Source organism: Nasonia vitripennis, chromosome 1 (genome assembly GCF_009193385.2).
Source record: "Nasonia vitripennis strain AsymCx chromosome 1, Nvit_psr_1.1, whole genome shotgun sequence".
In the NCBI taxonomy this organism is placed as follows: domain Eukaryota; kingdom Metazoa; phylum Arthropoda; class Insecta; order Hymenoptera; family Pteromalidae; genus Nasonia; species Nasonia vitripennis.
In genome coordinates this window covers 18390897-18401935 of record NC_045757.1, presented here as the reverse complement: position 1 = coordinate 18401935, position 11039 = coordinate 18390897, and the positions used below count along the sequence as shown (strand labels likewise).

The following is an 11039-nucleotide window of genomic DNA, read 5'->3' as shown; positions in this document are numbered from 1 at the left end:
AATTTAGAAGCATATTTTTAATATTATTAAAAAACGTTTATGGATATAACAATGTTTACAAGTACTATTGCTAAAGATTTTAATTTTAATCCTTAAGCGGGCTCCAAAAATATACACGAAAAATACAAGAAATTATTCATACTGAACACACCTCTTTTATAGATATAAATTAACATTAAGATATTTGTAATTCGCGCGTCAATCTCAAAATACTTGACAACGTTGCTGACGACGCGTAGTACGTAAAAGTGGCAACATCGCACAGCTGACAACAGTTGCAGCAGATGAACGTAGAGAGATGCTTTCTCTTTGCTCGGAGTTCGATAGTGTTCTTTCCTCTGTCGTACGACAAAGTATAAACTACTTGTAAAGATACATATTTGGCAATAGGTAAGTAATATTTAGAGCTAAATTATATTTAAAGAAATAATATAATAATGGTGTATTTATAATGCAGATTATAGTTATAAATTGGCATAAGGCATGGATAACTTAAATGAGAAATACCAGGCTTATGTAGGCCACATGGCGCAGCTGCATGTGAATTGTGAAAACATTAAAATATTGAGGCTTCTTAATGATATGCAATCGATTTTGGAGCTTCAAGGCATACACCTGCGAAAAAATGGCTTTTATGATCAGTCTAATAAAAACAGATGACAGATGATATTTTTATAAATGGCATCTTCTGACGAATTTTGGGGTTAAACACAATGCAAAAGGATAACATAGTATACAACAATCCACATGCAGTAAGTTGGCTATAGACAACTTAATCAGTATAATACTATTAACTCAAAATTGTGTATTATCGATATTAAGAGTGCTCCATACCTTCAGTGACCCGCCACCTAGCGAAGAAAACGTTTTTTGTTTATTATAATTAATTGACTAACTTTATCATCATAAATCGAGTTTCAGCACTTGCAATAAGTATTAAGGAATGTTTGAAAAAAAAATTAAGCAATTAAAATTAAATAATAACGGCTTATTTCGTCGGAAAAAGTCAAATTGTAGTTAGCAAAATGGCCACTGATTCTTAAAATTTGTCCGACGGAATAAAATGTGAATTTAAACTTTTACCTAATAAACTTAATTTTGTAATATTCCTTGTTACACACTACACTTGCTGAAACTCACTAATACCCACTTTTCAACCTTTAAGTTTGTTTAAATTATTAATGGTTATTCAGACGTAACGTGCGGGCGCTGCTAAAAATTCGAACTTCTAGCATAAGTGTGGAGCATTCTTAAAGCAACTGATATTAAACATTTAACAAAATTCTTTTACTTCCAGTGACATTTCGCGCGTCATTACATCGTCAGTGGATAGAAATGACTTTAATACCTCGATATGAGAATCAAAATCGACCTTAGTATGTTTGATTAATAGCTGAAACAGTAAGGTATATAGTAAAAATTTGTATAAATGTGTATCATAAGCACATATATTACTTTTATGAATACTGATTAAGGTGACTGTTCAGCTGTAAGCTATTTTTTACTCGTATCAGTACAAAATTCGCTTATTTTTATTTTTTAAATCAAATAAATGAAAGAAACCTCAATGAAAAAGTTAAGATCGTTGTGTTTAAACATTTATGTACGTTAATTTTCACACAAAAATATAGTCGGATAGACAATTTTTAATTTAATATTTTAATGAAGAAATTTAGAATTCTAAATATCTTGATACAGTAAAGATTATAATCTCTAATAAGAAGATTTGTTCTACCTTACATATGTTATGTACCAACAGGTTTATAATTTCCATTCTTCTCTTAAGTGTATTAAGTAGTTCGATTATTCTCTTATGTTATTATTTAATTCAATTGCTATGTGTGAAGTCAGTTTCCTATAACGTTTTATTGTTGAATCTTGTTGAACAATAGATATTCTATATTTTTGTTTAGGCGAATGTGCAAACAGTATTGGTGCCCCAGAGCAGTACTACATTATATCATTATATCATTCTATTCGAAATCACATGGTGAGTTTTTTTTATATTATTGATATGAAATAAATTTATATTATTCAATAAAGTTTCAATTTTAGAATGTTCTTAATTCAAGTCATAGCTATACTCTAGTTTTCAATATTTATTTTGTCTTATTCATTGTATACTTTTATATATTCATCTTTCATGAATTACTCCTCATATTGTTTGTATTTCAGGCTCTCATTTTGTGGCTCTGTTTCTATAGGATATGTTCCTGAGGTGTCAAGTGATTACCGTTATAGTCTAGTACGAAGTTATTGTGGAGCTGTAGAATTACTATAAAAGCAATGTTTGCTGCGTAATTTCTTAATGTGTAATCATTTTTAGTTGTAAAAGATGTTGTAAATTTTATAAATTATGCATTCATTTATGTAATAAACTTTAATTTTATGAAATTAGTGCCTTATCTGCAATTGCCTTAGTCAATAATAGTATATTGTGCAACTAGGGGGGGGGAGCAACTATGGTAGAAATGACCCTACCCCCCCCCCCTCCCCTTGTTACACACTGTACTTTTTTGACAAATGCCTGTAAAGACCCGATTTCATGCATATAGAGTGAATGATAAGTTGCGCATTTTGAGTCGTAAGCGACTCAATTTTAAAAATTTTCAAAAAATTTCATTGATTAAAAATTTGATTATTTTTGAGTAGCAGGAGGGAATAGCCCTCCCGCACGCTTGAGATGAGCAGCTTGGCGTTCACTTTAGATGCATGGAAACGTGCCTTTTTCATGCACGTGTTAAGAAAAAGAAATTATTTATTGATCTGTCCTAATAGCAGCAAATCGTTTGAACTGGATCGCTTTTATTGAGCGTGATTGAATTTAACATTTTCTATAGCTATGGATTTTGAAAAATTCAATATGTCGTTGTAGTAAAATACTTTGATTATCGAAACCGTCCATGGAATTCCAATTGAACTGGAATTCAGGCGCTGCAGTTCCTTACGCAATGTCTTCGAGACGTTGTGTACTCTGAATTCTAATGCTAAATCAGAATTAAAACGGGTTATCATCATTATAGTTCAATTTTTCCGCATTAAAAAAATTAAATGAAAAAAAAAATGTTTGCGTGAAATTAGTTGTGCTACTTATGACAGGACATTTGAACAGTGCTACTCTTCGTAGGGAACGACGATATTATCTTGCAAAGTTGTACCACCTATTTATTTGTATTAGAAGTTTCTGCTCTGCACTGGGAAGCAGGCCGAGAGTCCAAACTATTATTCGGCGGCACATTTTGGATTGGATTGAAAATATATACATATATGCACGAAGTGTGCCAATACAGCCTTCTCGGAGTGTGCAGAGAATTTTTACTAGTATTACGTGTAATTAAAATTCTAACGACTCTATTGCGTTCATTGCTTACGTATCTTTGGCGTCTTGTGAAGGTTAATGTCATAAAATAGGGGTCATGTTTAAATGTAAACACTTAAGATGCCTCAATATAGAAGCTTATTAAAATAAGTTCGTATATCTCCTAAATCTCTAAGAAGACTTATGATGTTTTCGTATGGATAAATGGCTACTCAAAATAAATACAAAATAATTTTATTTAATAAAACAACGTAAATGTAGAGAAGAAAAATAGTTGTAGATTGTAGATACCAGTACAAAAATTTAGGATAAAATTTGAAATTTTGCAAAGTTGCACTTAATGCACACAGTATCAATAACTATTTTCCGATTACGCCGTAATTTCATCTGACCCGCGAGGGTTAAGTAATCGCTATTTCGCCCAAATTCAACTTACAGGTCTTAAGTGAATTTTTTGAGTTAAATTGAGTACTTAATGTATCGTGCTCATAGAAGCTATCCGAATGTTATAGAAGTGCCCTATCGCACGATCATTTAATAATTGGTAGCTATACATAATCAAAGTTTGCGCTAAAGACGTCAATCATCCCATTCAGGTGATGCGAAAATTAACATGCACGCTTTACAAAGTAGCTTGCACGCTTACGCGCTCACATAACCCGTCCGCATAACACAACATAACGAATGGTATCATATTCACACATGGTTCGTTGCATTATACCGGCCTAAGTTGAATGCGTGAGCAGACGCATTGTAAAACGCTTTCGTCCATGTTTGGCCGATCGCCAAGGCTTCGCTCCTTGCTCAACTCGAATGGTGAACACCTTGGAGAACAATACGTGCGACTTTGCAAACCCCACGGAGCTGGTCTGTGTCCTCGTGCATTGATGAGCTCGTGTGTGCGTGATGCTTGCGCCCAGTGTACGGAGAAGGATTTTCAGTCGACTTGTGTTGACATGAGTCTCGAGCTGTGCGTATATAAAGGCGATGAAAAAGTCAAGGAGCATCATTCAGTTCTTGAACACCATCGGTGATCTTGTACGCAATAAACAACCCGACAACTTTATCCAACTATCAATATGAAATTCTTCACTGTAAGTAAATCGACTAAATACCTTTTTGCTAAATAATAAACTTTCGTATCTGAACGCTTCTGTTTGCAGTAATAGCTAATAATAGTAATAATATCAGATATTGAAACTATACTAGTACTATAGCTTCTATACTACAATTATTCAGAAAAACAAAGAATACTATTACTTTCAATTCACGAATATTGTCTTGTAAAGTTCATAATTAATTGAATAGTAAACATTATTAGGATTGATTTAAAAATATGATCCATAAATTTATATGAATCTTTTATCCATACAAAATCAATTTTTAATATAGTGCATTCTTTGCTTCAAATTTTTATACGAACAAACAAACTCCTTCTCTACTGTATCAAGGAGAAGAACTATTATTGGGGTTTTATTTGGTTTCTATAATAGTCAATACAAAATTAATCATGCATGAATTTTTTAATTAATAGGTTTTCCTGCTTCTGGCCTTCGTTGCCATGGCTTATGCCGGAAAGCTGCCAACAGTCGAGCAGCCTGAGCTCAAGCCCGAATCTGAAGCGGAGCCGAAGACAGCCGAGCCCAGGGATAAGCGTGGACTGCTGTACAGCGCATACGCCACTCCATACGCTGCTGCCTACAGTTACCCGGTTGCCTACAGCGCTCCAGTCGCTTACGCTTCGCCCCTCGCTTACTCGGCTTACAGACCAGCCTACTATCCCAGCTATTACAGCTCTTACGTGCTTGGTTAAAAAAATAGTCATAGGGTTAGCTCTTGTAAGAGATTCCGTTGTTAATTAGCACTGATTGTACATATATATATATACGATTGCGACTTCGATGATTATCCGCTGAGATCAATTCAGTTATTTTTCTGTCTGAATAAGAGGCCTCTTATCAATATCGTCACAATATAGAGATACTTACTTGAAAATTCGAAAAAGTTAAATTCATATAAAATTTATAACATTCTTGGTTCTGCCAGCACAGATTATGTATTATTATATTATGTACATTAATGTGTAATCATTCAAAAAATATAACTACATATACTTATACTTAATTCTGCCTATTAATTTATTTTAATTAACTTATTTAAACCAGGAAATTAATTTATTAATCCTATATATATATATATATATATATATAGGATTATATATATATATATATATATATATATATATATATATATATATATATAATATTAAACGTATTGAAAAATATTAAACGTTAACACGTTCGCAACATGTATTGTGTCATAATTGTCACCAATGATGCAATATAATATAAGCTCCTTCTTTAATTACCTCTTTTCATCTATATATTTTAGAAATAAAAAAATAAAAGTTTTTTTGACATTATAATTATAAAAAGGTTTGCATATTATGAAATATTATATAGTCAAAAATATTATTTATTTAAATATAAACTGTGCATGACATGTATATTAACGTTTTGTCCACGTAATTAATGTTCTATCGCAACATTAATCGGATATTCATGTGGATTATTAATTTTGTAGATCTTTATCCAATTACGCACTTCGTCTTTGTATAATTAATTGAATGAACTCAGTTATAGCATAAATATTATTCATGAGTGACCAAACGCTAAGAGTATATAATAGAGCATTCAAAACTTTTTGAATTATGCAATAAGTGTTATTGCATATTAGCAAATGAATTTTCACTTGTAATTTTATCGTTAATTGATTGAATTTATTTTCGCACACTAGTATCTCTGGTAATATTTTTATCGGAGTATCGAAGTTTTCAATTTATAATACCAAGAAAATTTGACTGTACAATTTCAAAATATATAAATAACTAAAACTTATACGAATTTTCTAGATGTCTGAAAACCATAAACTTTCTTCAATACTTTATAACTCTAAACTTATTCACAAGTAATCATCCAGACAAGTGTCTCGACACATTGCACAATAGGAATGCTTCTTTATGGATGAACTCTTATTTTGTATTCGTCGAAAACCAAGGAAACTTTAAAGACTTTCACTGAGATACGCACACGAACGTGCGCGTGACCGGAATAACGAGCGATCATTTACGTGAGTCTGTGATGAAAATTTATAGTTTAATGCACGGAAATTCCTTCTGCCTGGATGTAAATACATCGGCGAAAAATGTAAAATCACTGATGTTGACAAGAGCAAATAGTACTTGGGTTGTTTCTCAATCGGAATAGACTTTCGCTTTCCTTGTCAGCTTATAATAGGTATACTTATATGCATTGAATGATGTCTTCATATAATGATGCACTTGTACGGATATATTAAATAGAGTGATTAAATTAAGAGCATTCTTATTTATTAATCCAAGAATTGTTTTGACTACTTTTAATGCAATTTCGATTTTATAAAAGTGAACTTTTTACTTGTGCAAAATTATTTTTTTAATATTAACAATGTAATTTATGTCGTTATATTAGATACTGTTAAAGTATAATTGAGAGTAAATTTGCGAATATTGAAGACAACATCTTGTCATTGCAATAAAGTATAATATGCAAGCATAATTTTTTCCCTAAATTATTTTATTAAAGTTTACACTTTGTATGGTCAGATTGCTTCGAAACATATTTATAACGCATTCATCAATGACAGTGAATTTTCCTATCGTACATCCATTCGTATGCTTGTGCACGTTCAAGTAATTTAACGAAATCTAATGTGCCGTGAGACAACTTTAGCAATTTGGCAATAGAAGGGTATGGCAGTCAATTAGGCATTCTCATGAATGTCTTGTAAGGAACACGAAACACGAAATTCCTTGTAGATAGCAGATGGCTCGTGTAGCTGTGAAACTACGTATGTTATATTAATGACCCGAGTGTCGGCGGCTAAAATTCGGAAGTTCCTGGTTCTAAAGTGATCGATATATCGTATACCCGACGACGCAGTCATATATATGTAACATCACGAATCTTCAATGGCCGGCATTGCTTAAGTTCGAATCGATGAAAGCCGACAAGAAAGTCCATTGTAATTCGTGGATGGTCGCGACCCAACTGTATTTATACATGTGCCAGAATGACCGCCGGCTTTAGTCAGTCGGTATCCGTCTAGCCTTGAAGGAAAAGTTCTTTCTTTTGACCTGATGCGCTAAGTAACGACTGCGTCCCATAAGTTTATATTGGCCTTTTCTGCGCATCTTGGTTTAAATAAAGTGATAAAACCAATGTTTTGTGAAGTGCTGCATCTTAAGAGAGGCTAGTTTCTTTAAATAATCATGAAAGTGCTTTTTGTAAGTAAATATAAGTGATATTTTTTGTTGTTTGATTAAATATTGATTATTATCAATTAAAGTTTGTTTCGATATTAATGAAGCTTATAAGAATTCAAACAAATACTCGATTTTGTTTTACTTTAACATTTTCTTTCACTAAAATATAATTAGACGCTTTGCAGAGTATACAAAATTACATTCAATTAATTTTAAATTTTATTACACAAAACAAACTTACTGTGGCAGTATTAATCAGTATTTATAAATATGTATTGTCAATGCAAAAGAATAACTTAAAGATGAAACTAAAATCATTAATTTTATTAAATAATTGTATGCAATATATTACATTTAAGAATTTTAAATATTTAAAGGAAGTAATTGTTTCGATTTTTGTTTTTTAACAGGTGACCTGCTTCTTAGTTTTTGAAATCTTCTTGGTATTTGCCGAACACCAGGGCGGTATAAATGAATCCAAGATTAAAAATCTAGAAGACTTAAAACTTGATGACAGTGATATTTTGTCTAGTGAAAAGACACCTGAAGCTCAAAGAAAGAGAGATCCCGGATACTATTACAGTAAGACAGAGAGATTTACTTTTGGTGGTCATCATGGTTATCCACGACCTGGATACAGCGGTCGGATCGTTAATCGGCTGCAAAACCAAGTAAATCGACCTTTTAAACATTATGGACCACCTAATCAACAAGGACCAGCATATAATTACGAACCGAATAAATCAATACCCTCCGAGACTCTTTCAAATCAAGATATACCGAGTCCTATTCGAGATACTGACTTTGTCGAAGAGAGTCCTATTGCAAGTCAAAATAATCAACCATTCGGACAACATACTGCTAACTATTTACCACCACAAAATCAAAAACTTCCAGCAAGTAATGCGCCTCACTTATTTTCTAATCAACACCATGACTTTTCTGGAGGACATCAACAATTTCAAAATCAACAACAAAGTCAGCGACTTCAACTGAATAATCAAAATTCTCTTAGTCAAGACTTTGACACAGCAAATCCTAATGATTTCCAAAATCAGCAGATTTCGGACGCTGCTATATTTTTAAGTCAAAATGCTCAAGCTATATCGAATCTGTACGGTGCACCTGCTCCTAATGAGAACTACGCGCCTCATAATCAAGAGTTTGAGCAAATAGAGTCAAATCAGCGACCAAGCCAACATAACTCTCAGAGTTTGAATTTTCAAGCTAAAAACATTGATCAATCTCTTGGATTTCAAGGACAATTACCCTCTTACGCTTCTGGACTCCTTAATACACAAGAAACTTTAGAAAAAATACAATCATTGGAAAAAGATAGGATTATTGCGCAACTGCAACAGGCACTGTCCAATCGGGAATCAGCAGCAAGACATAATGAGAATATTAATGACTATTCACAACGCGAAAACTTACAAGTTGTTACATCTCAAATACCATCAATAAATGAACCATCAATAAGTCAGCAGACACCCTTCTTACCTACTAGTACAAGCTCTACGGGATATCAGGGATTTTACGCACCACCAAGACCTGTAACTACTACAGCATTACCTCCAGTTTCTTTCCCAACGACAGTCTCCACAACTACTACTCATCCACCAAACCATGGTTTTAGTGGGTCCGGCAGTACACAAATAGGAAACAAGTTACCTGTTCCTAGCAATTCGAGACCAACAATAGTAAATGCCGGATTTCCGCAGTACGCCGGATTTGTACCAACATTTGTTTCCACAGGCTTTATTCCAAGTAGTCCGGCTTATGCAACGACGTTAATTCCTACTACATCTTTGAAACCAGCTGATAATTCACCAACCCACTTCGGCATTCCTATCCCCACTTTACAGGGCCCGAAGCCACCAACGCATCAACCTCCGAGCACTACACCAGCTACGACGAAGCCATCCAATATTCCTTCACGCCCTAGTACGCCTACGTTCTCAATACCCTTAGGACCAGTGCCCACTTTTCTTCAACCTCCAATTGTCAAGCCTAAGCCGATACCGGTAATTCCTGCCGCTACACCAGTTCATCCGACATACGGAATTCATCCTGCTGTGGTTAATCCGAGTTTCGTCTACAAGCCAGTGAAAGTGTTTCCGGTTTATTATTATCCTAATATAGCTTATCAATCGATACATAAACCAGTGGCATCAATACCAACACATCCTTGGAGTTATGCACCATCTTTCACACAAACGAAGCCATCATCGATCTGGAAATAAAAGTTTAAATATTATTGTTAAAATAGTTTTTATAAGATGAATTGAACCAGGAACTGTTGTGTTTTTTTTACATTTGCGTACTAAATTGATCGATTGTACATTACAATTTAGTGAGTGTATGTCTTTTCTATGTTATAAGTATGTTTGTATATATAAAATACTATTTATTATTTTTTAATAAAAAAACGTTACGCTCTTAATTATGTTTTATATGTAAATCACAATTGTATATCTTTATTTTTTTTATAATTGTAAAAAGAGATATTTAATGCACCATGAGTGGTTGAAAACTTACAAAAGCAAATTGCAAGTTTTTATTGCAGTGTGACAAAAAGCATTCCCCAGCATCTTATTCGTTTCCTGGAACCTTATGCATATCTTATTGTAATATTAAATAAAATAAGAAGCACTATTTAATCGTAATTTTATTTTAATTTTATTAGAAAGTCTGACAACTTGATGGTGTACGTGACGAAAAATGAAGACTCACTATACACTTCCGGTAAACCAGAATAGAAGACTCTCACTCCCTATTCGCAAGAAACATTATTTCAACTACTCCTAAATATCTATAGGAATACGTCGACCTTGAATCGAAGAAAACGTTTTAACCTCGATATACGATTGACAATTCCGATCACGATTGTACGCTCGGCTTAGATCCAAGTAATCTTAAGCATACATAATTTGTTTGCAAGTGTATATGTGTAAATGGGTTACTTGGTTTAAATATGCACAATATGCCCATCGGTGTATGTATAGAAACTTATGCAGCTTCATAGAAAGTCTAGATTTTATTAAAAATGGCTATTAATATTTTGTAAAATAATGAAAAGTTTATTAGTTGATAAAGTAGACGATTCGGCAAGATGACTGTAGATAATAAATGGAAGTGTTTGTAATAATGTGTGAAATCAAAATGTAGAATATAAAAAATATAGAAATGCATCACAAGTACACTCATTTTTTAGCGATCACAGCTTACAGTAATTTTCTAATTTTAACATAAGAATCAGAACACGTTTGCAGAGCTCAAATTAATCGATACAAATACTCTTCAGACCTGTTTAGTCCGCTTATCAAGTATCACTAGTCTGCTTCACTTTCAGCTTCAAGAGACAGCTCAGCAATTCTAGACGGCGTGAGCCGTATTCGTTTGTCAACACTGTCGGAT

General features: G+C 33.1%; 1 protein-coding gene across 1 annotated transcript; it reads left to right on the top strand.

Annotated features, from left to right (window-relative positions):
• The first annotated feature begins 7429 nt into the window (after window positions 1-7429).
• On the top strand, window positions 7430-10284 carry LOC116416565 (integrator complex subunit 3 homolog). Its single transcript, XM_031925486.1, has 2 exons — window positions 7430-7453; window positions 8033-10284. Exons 1-2 carry the CDS (start codon window positions 7430-7432, stop codon window positions 9863-9865), a joined length of 1857 nt encoding a protein of 618 aa, XP_031781346.1. The 3' UTR covers window positions 9866-10284.
• The last annotated feature ends 755 nt before the right edge of the window (window positions 10285-11039 follow it).